Here is a 17216-nt window from a genome sequence, read left to right as displayed (position 1 = left end):
AAACCAGCTTCTCGTCTCGTCTCGTCCCGACCCGGGCTCTACTTTTTTTTCTTTCTCATAGATTCTCTCCCCATCATCAATGGCGGTGATCAGTCCAGCTACACGTATCTCCCCGCCGCTGAACCGGCCTTTTAGCCACCGCTCATCACTCCCTTCCCCCTCTAAGAACCTCCTCTTCCTCAAAAACCCCATTCCGAGCTCCACGATCGTCGCCGTCCGGTGCCAGAAACCTTTCTCCGACGGGGGTAGCTCCACGAACCACGCCTCTTCTGTTTCATCCTCCATCGATTTTCTAACCTTGTGCCATCGGCTCAAGGTATGTGTGTCTGAGAAGAAACCATATAGATTCCCAAAATCCAAAGTTAGGATCTTTTGATTTTGGAGTTGCCTTGTTTTTTTTTTTTTTGTTGTGTAGACGACGAAGAGAAAAGGATGGATCAATCAGGGGATCAATGGAGCTGAATCGATTGCTGATCACATGTACCGTATGTCTCTAATGGCGCTCATTGCTGGTGATCTTACTGGAGTTGACAGAGAAAGGTTGGTGCTTGCCTTCCCTCCTCAACTGTTTTTGAGATGTCGTAGGAAGGATACTGTTTAGATTGTTACTATGGTTTGTAATAAATGGCGTGTAGAGCTCAGTGTGGTCTGATATATGTAAGTGTTTGGTTTTTTTTTATCAGTATGTGGGTAATGTAAGGAGAAACGGAGAGAGAGTTGATGAGGATGGTAGTGACTGAGACTTATATTATAGACTTTATCTGCTAGAAAGTGGCATTTTCGTAGAACTCTCTTAGTGTAGTGAAAATGTCTCGAGAGTTTTAAGTGAAGCAGCTAGTGTTCTCAAGTTAACAAATTTGTTCCTTAGTTGATTTGTGTGTCTCAAGAATTAGCTATGGATATACATGTTTGTCATTTAAATCACACATACTTAGAAATTTGAAAGAATGACAAGGTAGGAAGAAGATCCGTGGACAGTTGACTTTAAAGTGAGATTTAGGCACTTGGGTTGTCCAACTTTAGAAAAAATATAAGCCTCTATTTTATGGCCATGGCTAACTGGATCTTTCTCCATCTTCTTTCTTTCTCTTGGTGTCTTAAACAGGTGTATTAAAATGGCAATTGTGCATGACATCGCTGAAGGTAATTACACATTTGTTCCTTAATCCTTGTTTTCCACTGAATGATCTCTTCTCCTAGTTAGTTAAGTTTCTTCCAAAAACTACAGGCTGGTTTGGAAGATACAAACTTATATAGCTTCAAAGGCCTGAGTAGGGTAGGATCTATGACAGATGTACTTGGATTCGTTTGTCAAATGTCTTCTTTTTTTTTTTACTAAACATGTGTTAAGAGCTGAGCACGTTTGGTTTCTTTCTCTCTATTCATGCTTTTCTTCTGGAACTTAAATCCTACCAAATTGGTAAACCCTTGACTTCTTTCTGGCTTCTGAACAGCTATTGTTGGAGATATTACCCCATCTGATGGTGTGCCTAAGGAAGAAAAGAGTAGGAGAGAGAAAGCAGCTTTAGAGGAGATGTGCGAAGTTCTGGGTGGAGGCGTAAGAGGTATATATGTACACCTTTTCTCTCGTCATCTACTAAATGTTTTGGTTTCCAGATCAATAGTTTGATAAGTCAAAAATGTTAACGTGCAGCTGAGGAGATCACCGAACTTTGGCTGGAGTATGAGAACAATGCTTCTCTAGAGGCAAATCTCGTAAAAGACTTTGATAAGGTATGGTTTTGAGTTTGCAACCATCTATGGCTGTCAGATGTTAATAATTAACAACTTACAACTATACCTTACACTGACCCCTTGTTGTACTTGCGGCTCTAAGGTTGAGATGATTCTCCAGGCACTAGAATATGAATCAGGTAAATCTCAATCTTTATCTTTTTAAAATCACGTGTGCTTGTTATCACTCTTACAATACATCCCAAGCAACCTGAGTTGACGTTTGATCATTGTGGCAGAACACGGGAAAGTGCTCGACGAGTTTTTCATATCAACAGCAGGTATAGAAACTATCTCATTCCCTGTTTTACAGTTTTAAAGTCGAAAACATCTGGTTTCATCAAAATACCTTTGCTCCTCCGATTGCAAATGCAGGCAAGTTTCAAACCGAAATTGGAAAGAGCTGGGCTGCTGAGATCAACGCGAGGAGAAGATCCCAGTTGACAAAAAGACAGAGATAGTAATCCAGTTGCGTCCCACAACTATCAACACTAGGAATCTTCAGAGCAAACTTCAAAACCAAAGCAGATGCCTCTTGAACCAAAAGGTGCAAGCTTTTCTGGTGAAATTTTCAATTTTGTTGTGCAACGAACACAAACACCTGGTTTTTAACTTCCCTTTCAGTTGCTTGTTAAGTAGTACCAAACTTTTTAAGACACTCTTGTTGCTCAGAGAAGTGGATCAGAGTTTGTTTTATCAAAACCCTTGTTCGAGGTTCCTAATCTGATTCTGATTTGAGTCAGATTTTTTTTTCACTCATGATGTAAGCAGAGACGTAAATGTGTGTGCCTATCAGAATCAAAACTCATTAGAGAGTGGTTAGCACCTCAAATGAAATCCTCTGGTTGGTCTAGTCCGAAACAATGAAAGAACAGATGGTAACAGGACAACGTGTAACATACTATGTCGGGGCGTAGAAGAGTTTTCATTTTCTTACATGAGAAGTCACTTCTGCATCTATACTTATGTGATGTAACTGCTTGTTATCATGTCCTCTCAATGTTATGCTAATAATAAGTCAACAATCTTCCTTTATGTCACCAAACTTTTCATTGACATCTGGTCAATTGACTAAATTTGCCAAATATAAGATGAAAATAGACCTATTTGCCCTTTTGATGAACCACCTTCATGTTGTTGAATAGTATCAGAGGGAACAAGATTTTAAGCAGCTACAGTTCTATTGACGTCAAGATTCCTAAATATGCCGGTAGATATGTCTCAATCCTCACGTGGTCTATGCACTTGCATTCTATATAGTATCTTTTTGTAAACCTTGAAGTTTTGTGCATAACACAGAGTGATGGAAGAAGATTGTGGTGCATTTGTAGCAGACTGTGTTGTCCTGTCATGCTGCTGCCAGTGCCTTGTGTTGCAAGTTACTGGCTTCGTCTTCTTCAAGATTCCTCTTAAACTTGTTCAGAAGGTGAAGAAGTTTGTGAGGAGTAGATGTGGAAAAACCTTGAAACCAAGGATGGAGGAGGATGTTGTCAAAGAGAAGCATTGTTGTGGAAATGGGTTGGCCTTTGAAGAAGGGTCATCAAGATTTAATTGCGTTGAAGACATTGAGGGAATGTTGCAAGAACTGTCTATGAACAAGGAGTTCTTGTTTGGAAGCTTCTGGCGCCATGAAGATTCTTCTGACATTCTAGATGTCAAATAGCGAAAAAAAAAACAGAGATTAATACTCATCTTCTTTGCTTTAAGTTCATGTTAGTGTTATTGATCACGAATAAAGAAGCTTAAGGAGACGGATTCAAACCTCTCTCTTGAAAGACAAGGAGAAGAGATAGTAGGTAGCTAAGACAAGGCTGTAATATTGTAGAACTTTCTTAACTCATGTACAATCTTCCTGTTTTCCAATATAATTAGATTGTCATATCATTTTGTCACTTGTCAAGGTTCTTGCAGATGAGATCTCATGACCGATCTCTTCGTAGCCGATATTCTAGCTGTGAAACCAACCAATGCAAGCCTTACTGATATACAGAGGCGGTCCTGAGCATAACGAAGTGAAACATTAGACTAAGACTCCAATTTTCTAAAAAACAATTTACACTAGAAAAACCCTCCAAATTTGTTAATTTTTTTTTTTTATTAAAACCTTAGTAAAATGTTTATGGCACCCAACATTTCAAGAACCCCCTGCTTATATAAGTCTCACCAATTTTTAACAACCCATGGTCATTGCACTGATCCCCCCAGCTATATGCAAGAGCTTCAAGAAACACAATATACTTCATCATGTCACATACTCTATGGGAAAATGACATATGCATCATTGACTTCATCATCGACTTCGTCAAGGCAAAGCAAAATTATTAACATCTACAAGCTCCTTCTTACATCTTCAAAGACTTTGGTTTCTCAGTCAGATATGAAGGAATGGTTGTTTCCGCAACAGAGCTTCAAAAACTCCAAGGGAAGAGTCAATGTTCGGCTCTACAATCAGTGTGAATATAAGAGTAAAAAATAAAAAATCAAATCACTCAAGCCACGTGGAACCATTTTTGAATCTGAACAAGTAAAAAATCAAATCAAACCATTTTTCTCTTCCCACACATCTCACTCACTCACTCGATTCTCAACAACTAACAGTTTCCGACTTCTCTGTAATCCTAAAATTAGCCAAAACGGCGAAATCGGATAACAACAGAGAGGAGGAGGAGAATATGCCGTCGCAGATTCTCCCATTCTCATACCTCCCTCCCCCTAAATCACCACCACTCGCGAAGCAAGCCATGTACAAGCCTCTGATCTACGACGATTATCCCTCAACCACCACCACCACCGTCAAGCCTCTCCTCTCCCGCGCCTCCACCTTCAACGCCTCCGCTCTCGCCACCAACGGTGGTGGCGGCTTAACCGCTTGGTATCACAACAAACGGCGTCGTTCAAACAGCGATAATAACTGCCTCTCCGCGCTTCCCGATCGTACTAACGGAACCGACGGCGGTGATAACGGCCAACAAACTATCGCTCAGGAGGTTACACACGCCGCCGCAGAGACCTTTTTGTTGACTCGTCTGTGCTTGAAGCTCCTGAGCTATCTTGGGTATCTATGACAGAAAAAAGAAATGATCTTTCGTTGTTGGGTTTGTTTGTAATTGATCACTGATTCGAAAACTGTTGTTCAGGGTAGGGTATAGATGGATCACAAGGTTTATGGCTCTTGGTTGCTATGCTTTCTTACTAATGCCAGGCTTTGTTCAAGGTTCCTGTAGATTTGTTTTAGTGTTGATCTTGTTACTGTCACTATAAAGTTCCATTGCTTAAAGGTTCGGACTTTTACTTTGCAGTGGGATATTACTACTTCTTCTCTCCTTACGTTCGAAGAAGTATTGTTTACGGTGATCAACCAAGGAACAGGTCATGCTCCTTTACTGCTTATCAGTTCTGTTTCAGAGACTGGTAGATGCTTTATTTTTTTTTGTTTTGGTTTTGGTTTTGGTTTCTTTAGGCTTGACTTGTATCTACCTAAGAACTCCAACGGTCCTAAACCAGTTGTGGCGTTTGTCACTGGTGGGGCCTGGATTATTGGGTGAGTTATGGACGCTCTTTTCATGCTATTGCGTTGAGGAAGAACTGCAATTGTCGTCTTACAGAATTGTGTTTGATACAGTTATAAGGCGTGGGGTTCTCTTTTAGGACAGCAGTTATCAGAAAGAGATATTATTGTCGCATGCATCGATTACAGGTTATTATTATGTGTGGCTTAAGGTTTTATTTTCTGGCACAATGAATGTTATGGTGTTCTCTTATCTTCCATCACTTTCCATTATACAGTTTTTTGTTTTTGGTTAATGTTTTGATTTACAGTTTCTCCCATCTCACTGGTAGTAAATTTTCTTATACAGGAATTTTCCTCAGGGATCTATTAGTGACATGGTCAAAGATGCTTCTTGTGGCATCTCATATATTTGTAATCATATTGCTGAGTATGGTGGTGATCCAAACCGGTATTAATCCTGTGGCCAACTCTTGAACAGGGAAGCTCTCAAGTTTTAGATTTCTAGCTCACTGATTTCTGATTTTTTTTTGTCGTGTAGAATTTATTTGATGGGACAGTCTGCTGGTGCACATATCGCTGCTTGCACCCTTGTAGATCAGGTTGTTAAAGAGTCAGGGGAAGGGGACAGTGTTTCTTGGAGTAGTTCACAGATAAATGCTTATTTTGGTCTCTCCGGAGGGTAAGCCTTTCTTCTGATCCCAGAATAATGACATTGGAATAATGGAATTGAGACGTCTCAATAAGCTGTTATAAACAAGTTTATTTTCGAGTAATTTTCGTGAAATGGTTGTAGATAATCGCATAGCGTTATTTCAAAGAGCAGCTTAATGAAGCAAGTAGATTCATGTCTTATATCCAACTAAAGACTAAGAAGTTATAGAAAATGTTTTACACTTAACAATTATCTGTTTTACTTTCCTTTGAAATTTCTGTGATCATGATTTACAGGTACAACCTTCTGAGCCTTGTAGATCACTTCCATAGCAGGGGACTCTATCGTTCCATTTTCCTGAGGTATAATATCAAATCTTGGAATAGCTTAAGATGCTCACCTGACCTGTAGAGCAACCTAAGGTTTAACGTGTGACTTTTGTTTTCCGCAGCATCATGGAAGGAGAGGAATCATTAAGTCAGTTTTCTCCTGAACTAGTAGTGCAAAATCCAAATCTTAAACACATTATTGCTCGTCTCCCACCTATTATTCTATTCCATGGTACTGCTGACTACTCCATCCCTTCAGATGCAAGGTATGGCTAAACTTCAATAGCCTTGTGTGTGCATGTCTTGTCTCATGTAGTTCAGGTGGTTGATATGGTGATTGAACTTCTCGTGCGTTGTTTTTTTTTTTTTGTAGTAAATCTTTTGCGGAAACCCTCCAGAGACTTGGAGGTAAAGCAGAAGTGATCCTTTACGAGGGGAAAACACACACGGATCTGTTTCTTCAGGTACAAAATGGCAGGTCTTGAATGTCTATTCGTAAAAGAACCTGAATATTTGATCTAGAAACTTGGTTTATATATGTTAGGATCCAATGAGAGGTGGAGTAGATGAGATGTTTGAAGATATAGTATCAGTGGTCCTGGGAGGCGACTCAGAAGTGGTTGGTAAAAGCGTAGACAGAAGGCGTCTTGTGCCTGAATTCATGTTGAAGTTGGCTCACTGGGTCAGTCCGTTCTAACTTTCACTCTCTCTATCTCCCAGTAGAGCAGAGTGAAGTAAACTCCTTCTGTGTATAGTACTTAACAAGGAGACAGAAGAACCATTATACTTGGAAGATACGGACTGGTTTTGAACTCTGAACATGATGATGAACTGTATTCCAGTTTGCAATACACGTTGATTCTTTTGTTATTCTCGGTTTGTGTAATTGTAGAACAACAAAGATCAGTGAATAAAAAAAGCTTTATTTAGTTAGTCTCATTAAACTGTATTGGTCTTCTCCGGAGTTGCCAGTAGTGAACGGGAAGATAAGCTCTTTACAAGAAAAGTCAATACAAGAAAACAAAAGGTTATGTACCAAAGCAGCATGAATATTAAAAAAAAAAATGTTAAAGAACATGCGTCTTCGTGGTGTCACTAAGCTTAAACGCAGTCGTTTTACGGAACCAATCAACACAGGCTCCGAGCGTAAATTATTCACAGGAACAGGGTTACACTTGTAAATACAGCCTACAGGCTAATCAATACGAACACGAGCCGTGCAATTGGAGTGGCTCGTAGCCCACTGGCTGTGAGAACATCATTGGTGAATGACGGCGAGGCCCCCGTACTTAGACACGTGGCGGTCTACAATTAGTTAGAAGATGAAAGCTAGCGTTACTAGACGAGGCTATTATGGTAATATAGATATTTTCTTGGGGGCTTTTTACGGATAACAGAAAGAGATGCTCTCTCTCGATCTCATCTCCCCCCAAATCAGAGTAAACCCTAATTGTCTGTAGCTTTCTCTCTCGAAGGGGATCTTTGCTTTGCCCTTTCTCGACTCTGGTTTATTACTTTCTCTCTCTCTCTCTATCTCTCTTTGTTTGTGGATTTGGCGAAAGAGAGAGATATAGATCCGGTATGGCGACTGATAACACGGGCGCGAAATCGAGCTCCTCCTCGGCAGATTCTTACGTAGGGAGCTTGATTAGTTTGACTTCCAAGAGCGAGATCAGATACGAAGGCATCCTTTACAACATCAACACCGATGAATCCAGTATCGGACTTCAAAACGGTACGATTCCGTCTCAGGATTGTTAGATGTCTAGTGTATAACTCTTATGCTCTATCTATCCCTGTGTGCTCTTGTGATTGGATCTTCATTAATAAGTTGTGCTCATGTCTACTATCTAAGCTCATCAGATTGTAATCAAAGTCTTGAAACTGTTGGTGAATCTTTGAATAAGCTTAGTATGTACTGATCTGTGTGATTTTCAACGTATGTAGTCCGATCATTTGGAACTGAAGGAAGGAAAAAAGATGGTCCTCAAGTTCCTCCAAGTGAGAAAGTTTATGAGTACATATTGTTCCGTGGAACCGATATCAAGGTATCCAAACAGGATTGTGCGTATGCTTTGATGTAACTATCACTGTTTGTGCACTGACTCTTCTTGTTATTGGCAGGATTTGCAAGTCAAAGCCTCTCCACCAGTTCAGCCTCCAGCTCCACCTACCTTAAACAATGATCCTGCTATAATTCAGGTGAATATAATGGAGATGTTGTAGAGTAATCTTGTAGAGATGTGTCTTCATGCCCCGATTGTCTCTGTTTTGCAGTCTCATTATCCTAGCCCGATCCCAACATCTAGTGGCTTGCCTCCCGCCGTGAGCAGTTCAATGCCTGACATTAGTTCTCATAATGGACAACCTGGGCAGCATGGGATGGGATTCCAAAACTCAATGCCTTTGTATCAGCCTGGTGGAAATCTTGCTCCCTGGGGAGCCTCACCTCAACCACCAATGTATTGGCAAGGATACTACACCCCACCTCCCAATGGCCTTCCCCAGTTGCATCAACAGTCTTTGATTCGGCCTCCTCATGGGCTGCCTATGCCCGGTTCCCTGCCGCAACCCATTCCGTATCCTAACTTTAATGCTCCTCAACCTACAGGGTCATCAAATTTGCAGGGCTCAAGCTTGCCGGAACCACCTTCGTCACTGTTTCCTTATAGTAGCAGTTCTCAAGCTCTGGCACCCAGTTCTTTGCCTTTTACTGGTTTACCTATGACGATGTCTTCAGGCCTGCAATCAACACTGCAGTCAGCACCATCTCCTTCCCTAGCTTCAGAGATGGCACCTCCTTTGTTTTCGAACAAGGCTCCTATTGCTGCACCTCCTACCCTACCTCAGGATACTAATTTGCTTCCCTTTTCTCTACCAACTACTAGAGCCACTGATACAAGTGCTGGCTTTTCACTAGTGACTGATCCGATATCTGTGCCACAGACGACACCATTAGCATCTGCTCCTGATTCTGAAGTTTCTAGTTCCATCAGCCAAGATAAGCCAAAACCTTTGTTGGTTACTCCTGGCCAACTGTTGCAGTCTGGATCTGCGTCAGTCTCTTTGTCCCCACCCTCTAACAACGCTGGTAAAGATGATGAGGTGGTTCAAGTATCATCATCAGCTGCTTTGGAACAATCTGCTCCAGTTACATCAGAAGCCCAACCCCCAATACTGCCATTGCCTTCCTCTGCAAGGCCAACTCATAAGGTTTTGAACTTACACAAATTTCCAAATCTTTTTATTTGCTTGTCATCCCTTTAAACGATATTGCTACTTCACTTACTGATATGAGAACGACCCTTAAATTCTAGAGAATTTTTTTTGAGGAGTAATGAACTTGATATGATCTTCCATTTGCTTGAATAACCTGTAGCTGTTATATTTTCACATGTGGTAATGCCCATCCGAAGCCTCTTTTTTCTTTGTAAAAGAGGCATGAAAAGCTCTCTTGGTTCCTTCCTTGGTCTATATTAGATTTCATCTTGAATGTCTTCATTGTTTGATGATTAGTTGATCTCGTTTGCTGATTTTTTCTCAGCCAAACGGGCATTCCTTCCCAACCCATAATGGTTACAGGGGACGTGGGAGAGGAAGGGGAAGAGGAACAGGGGTAATATTCTTCTCTCTCATTTTTAAAATGTGTCGAGGCATTTAATTGTTTTTGCTAACATCTACTAGTTAAAGTAAGCTCATAAATCATAGCCAAGTATGCTAATAATCCTCCTTGTTGGCAGCGATCACACCAGGTAATGAAGTTCACTGAAGATTTTGACTTCACGGCGATGAATGAAAAGTTCAATAAGGATGAAGTATGGGGTCATCTTGGGAAGAGCACCAATGGTGATGGTGATGATGATTTCCCGATCGTAGATGAACCTGAGGCGCCTAAGGTCGAGGTCAAAGTAAGTCAAGTAAACATATAATAAAGTAAAACCGCCATATTCCATCCCCCTCTCTGGTCTCATATGCCTTAATTGTTTTATTGATGTAGCCTGTTTACAACAAAGACGACTTTTTCGATAGCCTATCATCAAACTCCGGCGACAGAGATTCCCAAAATGCAAGGCCTAGGTTCTCAGAGCTACGTAAACTAGATACTGAGGTACAATCTATAGTATATTTCTTCATTCAAAAAGCAGGCTGGACATAATTAGTTCCAGAATCTGAAGAGAAACTCATTGACACTTGACAAACGGTATTTGGTATGATTCCAGACATTTGGTGAGTTCTCAAGATTCAGAGGAGGCCGAGGAGGTCGTGGTGGTTATGGTAGAAACGGTCACTCACGTGGTGGTTATGGTGGTCGTGGCTATGGCGGCTATAATGGGCGCGGTGGTGGTGGTGGAGGCTACGGGTATGGTGGTCGTGGCCAAGGGAGAGGCGTGTGAAATCGTATTTCCCTAAAAGTTGTGCTAAAAGGATTTCTAAAAGACTCGGAATCCGAAGGAGCTTATCATGTGCTTTTGGTATGTTGCAATAAAACAAAACAAACTTGAGTCTTATGTAATGCTTTTGTTGTTAGAGAAACCCCCTTGTGTGGTTTTCGAGTGTATCAATTTGATTTGGGATCTTTGTTTCAAGACTTTGTAATACCAGTCTTTCAGTATTCAGTGACATTTTCTTTTGTTTCTTAAGCTTTTTGCCTTGTAGAAATTGAAAGTCAAGATTTTGACTTTGAGAGTACTTAGCAGCCTTAGATAAAATGGGCCGTACAAGGAGATAAAGAGAGAGGTCCATATGCATAGATCCCTAATGTCTTTTTGTAATAATTGGACGCATCACTTTGTCTGCAACTTTTAAAGTCTGAGAGCGTACTCACACACTGTAGTCAATTTTGAAGAGAGATAATAGAATGGGAAGTGCTTCACTTGTCTTGTTTGCGAGACTCTCGGGTTTAGTAATCGCGGTTTTGGTTGTGTACTGGGCCCTCTTGCTCGTCCCTCATCAAGGCCTCACATACTCTGTAATTCCTGAAGCTCCTTGTTGATTTCAACTGGATCTCTCTCTAATTAAGTTTGTCCTATTGTAGACTCTTCATCCTCTGCTGATGGTAATTGGCTTCATTCTTGTAAGTGGAGAAGGTAGTAGTGATCCGTCTCTCTTTCTCTCTCTCTTCTTACCCTTTTCAAGGTTTCATCTCTTTATCTTGAATAATTTAATGATTAACTGGAAATTTGATTAATGCAGCGATTCTGATACACAGATGGTTGCCTGGTTCAAGAAAAACAAAGAAAGCAGTTCATCTATGGCTACAAGGAATGGCATTGGTCTCTGCTGTGTTTGGGATATGGACAAAGTTCCAATATCAATCTGGAGTTTTCTCAAACTTCTACAGTCTCCATTCTTGGATGGGTCTACTCTCTGTTTCTCTCTTCGCTGCTCAGGTCCGTCCCTTTTTTTTTTTATCACCAACATTATTAATTTTATTCAATTATTATAATAATCATCTGACATTTTTAATGAATGCATTATCAAATCCATAATACAAAAGTGAAAAGACTATAGATGCTTTCTTTAAAAAAAAATTATTTCAAAAGGTTGGATTACCCGTTGCTGTCATTATTATTTTTCCTTTTAAAAAAAATATATTTTCAATCAATAATGTAAAGAATGACTTGAGGAAGAAACTGAGTACCCACTTGGGATTAGTTTCTAATTGTTACGGAAACTGACAAGATTCCCCCTAAATTATTAATTAAATATTAAACAAGAACCATTCATTATTGTCACTTCAGTCTATACGCTATGTCCTATTTATTTCAGTGCAGTAAGTACCCCACGACACGAGGCTCTTTAAGGGGCGTCAATAGTTCGTTTTAATAGATGCGGGGTTTGATTGTAATTACGTTTTCTTACTGCATGAATATTTATTAGTTATGACGTTGTGTTGCAGTGGGTGACTGGGTTCATGAGCTTCTGGCATAGAGGAGAAGTACGGACAACAAGAACCACGTTTCTTCCATGGCATGTCTTCCTCGGACTCTACACCTACGGTCTAGCCATTGCCACCGCGGAGACCGGACTACTTGAAAAGCTAACCTTCCTTCAGACCAACAAAAACGTCCCAAGACGCTGTCATGAATCAACGGTCGTCAACGGTCTTGGTCTCGGCTTGGTTCTGCTCAGTGGCGTTGTCATAACAGCTGCTATTTTGCCAAAGTATCAGAATAGCCATTCTGGTAATGAGAAACTCGTTTATTCATCTCAAGACCGTCCCAAATGTTTGACTTCTTGAGTTTAAAAAAAAAAAAATTTGTTTTTGTATTAATAACTACACATCTCTCTGGTGTACAAATTAGTTTCGGTATTAACGCATTGTGATGATTAGACTCCTGTCTACAAACTTGGCTCCTCCAACTTTTCCTTGAATCTGAGACGGTAAGCGAATCACTCTTCTTTGGTCCCCAGCTTCTATCAATAGCTCTGAGCCTCCTCTGTACTGCAGTTTCATCAAAAGCAAAGATACGTTTCAGCTAATCAAAGAGAGTCCAAATTGAGATATGAGATGTTTCTTTTTCTTTACCTGGTACAGTTTGATTTCTGATTTATCAAACCCTGGCATGAACAGAGTCACTGACTTCTTAGCTGTATCAAACGTTACTGGTGGTGTCAAGCTAACTGTTCCAGAAAGAAGCTCCCTTACACTCGAGTTCGCTTGGTCCAGCAGAATCTTGTCCCAGTCCAGACCGTTACTAGTAAATGGAACTGATGCAGAAGCAAAAGGCAGCGGCGCAAACTCCTCTCTTGTGATTTTGTTCGACTCAGAAGAAGGAGAAGAAGATATAGCAAAAGCGGCAGAAGCATGAGATCCTGCTTGTATTGTACAACCCCAATAACGTAATGCGGATTTAACAGACATGGGATTGTTTGGATCCATTACTAGAAAGCTCCTGAATCTGTCTGGATCTCTCAACGTTGAAGCTCCAGTCTATAAAAACATCCACAAGTAACCTCAGAGATAAATTTGTTGAAGGAGCTGAGTTATGGAACAAATAGATAGATACCTCCAAGAAACGTTCCAAAGTATCCCACATGGCAACACTTGTCTGACCATCGAAAGGCGACTTGTTGCCGCTTATGTTCATCGACTCATCAACAAATCTCATGATGGAAGGACTTGTTAGCCTCCCAAGATCAGTCTTCTCGGCCAGACTCCTCAGATATTTCACATACAACCTGCCAACAAATCCCATGTACTACTTAAATAAAAGTTGCAAGAAAGAAAAGAAAACACAGTAGACAAAAAAAAGACATAATGAGACCTTGTTTTACTGCTTAAACCTATCATCCGAAGAGTTTCCTCAGTGCTGATACCATCGTAAACTATAACGTCAAAAGCCTTTCCCTCGTGGTTCTTTCGTGTTGCTTGCCTGAAGAAACCAACGAGCCTCTCGAGTTCAAGCATTGAGAAGATTGAGTCCATCCCCGGAAGCACTCCTAGCTCTTCTCCAACTACCTACTTCACAAAGAGAACTTAAAATCCCAACAATTCTTTCTTAGCAGTAGCAGATAATGAAGCTGCGTTCATCACATACCTACCCCTTCAAGAACACCTTGGGTCATGTTAAGTCGAGCGTCTGCTTGCTTCAACTGTTTCAGAGGTTCTAGAAGCATCTGCATTGTTTTTCCAGGAATTATTAATTGTTGAGAAATGTTCGAACTTTATTAACAGTAACAGACATAAGGAGGGACATTACTTTAGTTGTTTCGAGCCTAATAACGGAGAGATTGTCGTTGATTAAGGTAGGAGAAGTGCCAATCTTGGTTCCAAGGAGGAAATCAGCAGAAGGGTCTTGACTCTGTACCACAAGGCATGTACTGAGCCCAGCCAATGCGTAATGCTATTGAACAAAAGCCATTTTGAATTTGTTATTAGTTAGTAACAACAACACCAAGCATTCTTCAGATGAAACAAAACATCTTAAAGCTTCGATCTTTCAGGTATAAGACATTCAATGAGAAAGATACAAGAAGAGTGTTTTTTTTCTTGTTGACCTGAGCGGCGAAAACAGAGGCGGTGGTCTTGCCGGAGCCGCCTTTGCCGAGAAAGGTGACGAATTTGGTGGGTTTCTGAGAAGATTCGTCTCTGGAAGATGTTTCCACCACCACCACAGCCACAGAAGCTGCTCGGTGTTTCCTGGAGAATGACGTCCGGACAATGGACGAGAGGATATCCAGACCAGGGCTTGAGCATGTAAGAGAAGAAGCTAGTAAAGTCACCATTTTTGTCTCTGTGTATGAATTCAAGATATCAGATTGGCAGGTGATAAAAGGAGTGACGAGATTTGACACAGCGACACACAATTGACGCTTGAGTTCGACCCAGACCGAACTCTTCACGTTTTCCAACTACTTTATTCATGTGGATGGATCATGCTCCATTTGTGTCCATAATCTCAGCTAAATGTTTTTATTTGGTCATCTAATTGCAACTTATTAAACGAATATCATATCCTATAAAAGTATTTATAATTTATAATCTAAAACCAAAAAAAAAAAATCACTAATAGAAAAAAAAAACACTTTAGTTGCAATTTATAGCTTGATTTGTCAAATCTTTATTCATTAATAATTAATGAAGATAATAATAATAATAATATCTGGTTCCGGATTTTAAATTGATTTGCAGAATGGTTTGAGTTGGATATGAGCCGGTTCAACCAAATTAAAGCACAGCCGTAACCGACACGGAGAAAAAAAAAAAAACATTAGCCGCGTGTATAAGCAAACATTAAAACGGCAACGTTCTCGAGGTAGAACAAGACTTCGTTACTACAACTCATAGGGACATAAGAGGGCAGAAGACAGAGAGATTTGTGATTGAAATCTTACACGAGGAGAAGGATTTGAACAACCTCGATCGAACAAGATGGTACGTACTCTTTGTCTTTGTCAATCGATCTTTCAAATAATAGTTCTGTATGTTCATCGATTGAAATTGATCTCCGGAGCCCTAAGATTGATTTTTCTTATCTGCAATTGTTTAGATTTATTTGGAGATTTAGGGTCTTTATAGGTGCTGGGATTTGGTTTTAATAGATTAGCGTACGGTCCATATAGATAGTTTGAGGTTTCAACAATTCTATAGGTTTGAGCTAATCGAATGAATTACCTATTGGGGACTCTCGTTGGGTTTATTTTCGTGTGCTAATCATTATGCATCATTCCTCTATGATTCGGCTACTTGAATCAATTGCTTGAGTTTTTGTATCATATAAACTTGAAAAAATCTATATGAGGATCCTATTTTGGTTTGGTGTTTCATTGATTTTTTAGTTTTTTAACTTGGTTTTTTTTTTTTTTTTTTTTTTGCAGTCGACTCTTTCAGCTGCGAGGGCAGACAACTTCTACTATCCACCAGAATGGACACCCGATCAAGGTTCCTTGAACAAGTTCCAAGGCCAGCATCCTCTCAGAGAGAGGGCAAAGAAGATAGGCGAAGGGATTCTTATCATAAGGTAATATATATAATCACTTAGGACTTAGGAGATGCTACTCTGTGGGTGAATTCTTCTTATAAGTTGCTCAGCACATTCCTTTCGTAACCCCAGAGCATCAAACAGTATGTGATGATCAAAAGTAGGAGAAAGTGTATGTATTAGGCTTTAGTTGTTGGCTAATATTTGTCTATCTCCCTGCTCTACATTCGGTTGATTGATCAGAGGCTCTGCCACTTTGGTTGAAATTTTCATACTTTCTCTATTTTTTTTTCCTTCAGGTTCGAGATGCCGTATAATATATGGTGTGGTGGCTGCAACTCTATGATTGCCAAGGGTGTTCGATTCAATGCTGAAAAGAAGCAAGTTGGCAACTATTACTCTACAAAGGTACGTACCATTGAGAGCATGTGCAATAATATATTACCTTTTGATTGCTTTATAACTATGTGTTGAGGTGTATATCTTATATTATGGTCAGATATGGAGCTTTGCGATGAAAGCACCATGCTGCAAACAGGAGATAGTCATTCAGACAGATCCTCAGAACTGCGAGTATGTGATTACTAGTGGTGCCCAGAAGAAGGTTGAGGAATATGACGTTGAAGACGCTGAAACCATGGAGCTCACTGCTGAGGAAGGTTGGTTTTCTTTCTACCTTCTTCCACAAGTTTGCTTTTACAATCTCTATAGGTGTTTTGGCTTTCCAGACTTATTTGTTCTCGATTATGATTTTATAAACCATATATGCAGAGAAGGGAAAGCTTGCAGACCCGTTTTATCGTTTAGAGCACCAAGAAGTCGATTTGCAGAAGAAGAAAGCAGCGGAACCGCTTCTGGTCCGTCTCCAGCGAGTTTCAGATGCAAGACACGCGGATGACTACTCCCTTAACAAAGCTCTACGTGCACAGATTAGGGTAATAAGTTACTTACAAAGTCTTGCACTCTGTTATTTTTTTGTTGATTCCTCCTTTCTAACTTTCTCTCGCTCTCTCCAGGGACAAAGGAAACGTGTAGCTGAAGAAGAGGCTGCTTCAAGGAAGCTAGGCTTGGGGATAAGACTTCTTCCCAAAAGCGAAGAAGATGTTGCAGCTGCATCACACGTGAAGTTCAAGACCAAGTTTGATAAGAACCGAAAGGATAAACGAGCGCTAATCCATGCATCTTCCATCTTTCCGGAGTCGTCTTACTCTATGTCGTCGTCGAGCAAGAAAAGATTGGATCTAGAGGCAAAGAGAAGGAAGATATGCGCAGCGTCAGCGTCGAGCTTATTGAGTGGAGGATTCAAAGCTTCATCATTGTCTAAAACCCCATCATCATCAACCAAGTTCAAGAGCTCAACAGTTTCTGTAAGGAAGCTGTAGTTTAGTAACTGTTTCTGAATCTTTGAGAAAGTTAAATCAGTGGTCAACTTGTTATACGTGTGGAAAATTAAATTTGACTCCGACTTTGGTCTTTATGTAATAATAAGTCAACATGAGATTATTGAAATGATTTGGATCTTTAAAGAGCCATTGCAACAAGAGTCTACTACAACAGTAACACAG

General features: G+C 40.3%; 7 protein-coding genes across 7 annotated transcripts; 6 read left to right on the top strand and 1 right to left on the bottom strand.

Moving 5' to 3' along the window:
- The first annotated feature begins 13 nt into the window (after positions 1–13).
- On the top strand, positions 14–2456 carry LOC103835474 (HD domain-containing protein 2 homolog). Its single transcript, XM_009111655.3, has 8 exons — positions 14–316; positions 416–540; positions 1106–1143; positions 1455–1565; positions 1655–1734; positions 1838–1874; positions 1974–2015; positions 2110–2456. The coding sequence occupies exons 1-8, from the start codon at positions 80–82 to the stop codon at positions 2193–2195; spliced, it is 756 nt and encodes a 251-aa protein (XP_009109903.1). The 5' UTR covers positions 14–79; the 3' UTR covers positions 2196–2456.
- A 282-nt stretch (positions 2457–2738) lies between these two features.
- LOC103835592 lies at positions 2739–3618 on the top strand. Its single transcript, XM_009111762.3, has one exon. It carries the CDS (start codon positions 3038–3040, stop codon positions 3395–3397), a length of 360 nt encoding a protein of 119 aa, XP_009110010.1. The 5' UTR covers positions 2739–3037; the 3' UTR covers positions 3398–3618.
- A 587-nt stretch (positions 3619–4205) lies between these two features.
- On the top strand, positions 4206–7165 carry LOC103835473 (probable isoprenylcysteine alpha-carbonyl methylesterase ICMEL1). Its single transcript, XM_009111654.3, has 11 exons — positions 4206–4789; positions 4872–4948; positions 5034–5103; positions 5195–5275; positions 5357–5431; positions 5592–5693; positions 5784–5924; positions 6194–6259; positions 6349–6492; positions 6600–6690; positions 6771–7165. Exons 1-11 carry the CDS (start codon positions 4407–4409, stop codon positions 6921–6923), a joined length of 1383 nt encoding a protein of 460 aa, XP_009109902.1. The 5' UTR covers positions 4206–4406; the 3' UTR covers positions 6924–7165.
- A 463-nt stretch (positions 7166–7628) lies between these two features.
- LOC103835472 (protein decapping 5) lies at positions 7629–10861 on the top strand. The gene is made up of 8 exons (XM_009111653.2): positions 7629–7961; positions 8174–8274; positions 8351–8428; positions 8504–9439; positions 9771–9842; positions 9967–10134; positions 10224–10334; positions 10447–10861. Exons 1-8 carry the CDS (start codon positions 7808–7810, stop codon positions 10618–10620), a joined length of 1794 nt encoding a protein of 597 aa, XP_009109901.1. The 5' UTR covers positions 7629–7807; the 3' UTR covers positions 10621–10861.
- A 109-nt stretch (positions 10862–10970) lies between these two features.
- On the top strand, positions 10971–12559 carry LOC103835470 (probable transmembrane ascorbate ferrireductase 4). The gene is made up of 4 exons (XM_009111650.3): positions 10971–11195; positions 11262–11313; positions 11420–11616; positions 12126–12559. The coding sequence occupies exons 1-4, from the start codon at positions 11085–11087 to the stop codon at positions 12465–12467; spliced, it is 702 nt and encodes a 233-aa protein (XP_009109898.1). The 5' UTR covers positions 10971–11084; the 3' UTR covers positions 12468–12559.
- Positions 12416–14681, bottom strand: LOC103835471 (uncharacterized protein At1g26090, chloroplastic). The gene is made up of 7 exons (XM_009111651.3): positions 14228–14681; positions 13930–14073; positions 13772–13846; positions 13495–13688; positions 13237–13408; positions 12756–13160; positions 12416–12671 (listed from the first exon to the last, which is right to left on the bottom strand). Exons 1-7 carry the CDS (start codon positions 14453–14455, stop codon positions 12540–12542), a joined length of 1350 nt encoding a protein of 449 aa, XP_009109899.1. The 5' UTR covers positions 14456–14681; the 3' UTR covers positions 12416–12539.
- A 235-nt stretch (positions 14682–14916) lies between these two features.
- LOC103835468 (coiled-coil domain-containing protein 130) lies at positions 14917–17177 on the top strand. The gene is made up of 6 exons (XM_009111648.3): positions 14917–15104; positions 15548–15690; positions 15951–16059; positions 16151–16310; positions 16423–16586; positions 16668–17177. Exons 1-6 carry the CDS (start codon positions 15102–15104, stop codon positions 17031–17033), a joined length of 945 nt encoding a protein of 314 aa, XP_009109896.2. The 5' UTR covers positions 14917–15101; the 3' UTR covers positions 17034–17177.
- The last annotated feature ends 39 nt before the right edge of the window (positions 17178–17216 follow it).

Source organism: Brassica rapa, chromosome A08 (assembly GCF_000309985.2).
Source record: "Brassica rapa cultivar Chiifu-401-42 chromosome A08, CAAS_Brap_v3.01, whole genome shotgun sequence".
Lineage (NCBI taxonomy): Eukaryota > Viridiplantae > Streptophyta > Magnoliopsida > Brassicales > Brassicaceae > Brassica > Brassica rapa.
This window is presented reverse-complemented; position numbering and strand designations above follow the sequence as displayed.

Coding starts and splice junctions, on each gene's coding strand:
- LOC103835474 (XM_009111655.3), top strand. CDS start 80: ATGGCGGTGATCAGTCCAGCTACACGTATCTCCCCGCCGCTGAACCGG. Junction 541..1,105: donor ACTGGAGTTGACAGAGAAAG/GTTGGTGCTTGC, acceptor TGTCTTAAACAG/GTGTATTAAAATGGCAATTG. Junction 1,875..1,973: donor GGCACTAGAATATGAATCAG/GTAAATCTCAAT, acceptor TCATTGTGGCAG/AACACGGGAAAGTGCTCGAC.
- LOC103835592 (XM_009111762.3), top strand. CDS start 3,038: ATGGAAGAAGATTGTGGTGCATTTGTAGCAGACTGTGTTGTCCTGTCA.
- LOC103835473 (XM_009111654.3), top strand. CDS start 4,407: ATGCCGTCGCAGATTCTCCCATTCTCATACCTCCCTCCCCCTAAATCA. Junction 4,790..4,871: donor AAGCTCCTGAGCTATCTTGG/GTATCTATGACA, acceptor ACTGTTGTTCAG/GGTAGGGTATAGATGGATCA. Junction 5,432..5,591: donor GTCGCATGCATCGATTACAG/GTTATTATTATG, acceptor TTTCTTATACAG/GAATTTTCCTCAGGGATCTA.
- LOC103835472 (XM_009111653.2), top strand. CDS start 7,808: ATGGCGACTGATAACACGGGCGCGAAATCGAGCTCCTCCTCGGCAGAT. Junction 7,962..8,173: donor CAGTATCGGACTTCAAAACG/GTACGATTCCGT, acceptor CAACGTATGTAG/TCCGATCATTTGGAACTGAA. Junction 8,429..8,503: donor ATGATCCTGCTATAATTCAG/GTGAATATAATG, acceptor TCTGTTTTGCAG/TCTCATTATCCTAGCCCGAT.
- LOC103835470 (XM_009111650.3), top strand. CDS start 11,085: ATGGGAAGTGCTTCACTTGTCTTGTTTGCGAGACTCTCGGGTTTAGTA. Junction 11,314..11,419: donor CATTCTTGTAAGTGGAGAAG/GTAGTAGTGATC, acceptor TGATTAATGCAG/CGATTCTGATACACAGATGG. Junction 11,617..12,125: donor TTTCTCTCTTCGCTGCTCAG/GTCCGTCCCTTT, acceptor GTTGTGTTGCAG/TGGGTGACTGGGTTCATGAG.
- LOC103835471 (XM_009111651.3), bottom strand. CDS start 14,455: ATGGTGACTTTACTAGCTTCTTCTCTTACATGCTCAAGCCCTGGTCTG. Junction 13,847..13,929: donor TTAGGCTCGAAACAACTAAA/GTAATGTCCCTC, acceptor AAAACAATGCAG/ATGCTTCTAGAACCTCTGAA. Junction 13,689..13,771: donor CCCAAGGTGTTCTTGAAGGG/GTAGGTATGTGA, acceptor TTTGTGAAGTAG/GTAGTTGGAGAAGAGCTAGG.
- LOC103835468 (XM_009111648.3), top strand. Junction 15,691..15,950: donor GAAGGGATTCTTATCATAAG/GTAATATATATA, acceptor TTTTTCCTTCAG/GTTCGAGATGCCGTATAATA. Junction 16,311..16,422: donor GGAGCTCACTGCTGAGGAAG/GTTGGTTTTCTT, acceptor CCATATATGCAG/AGAAGGGAAAGCTTGCAGAC.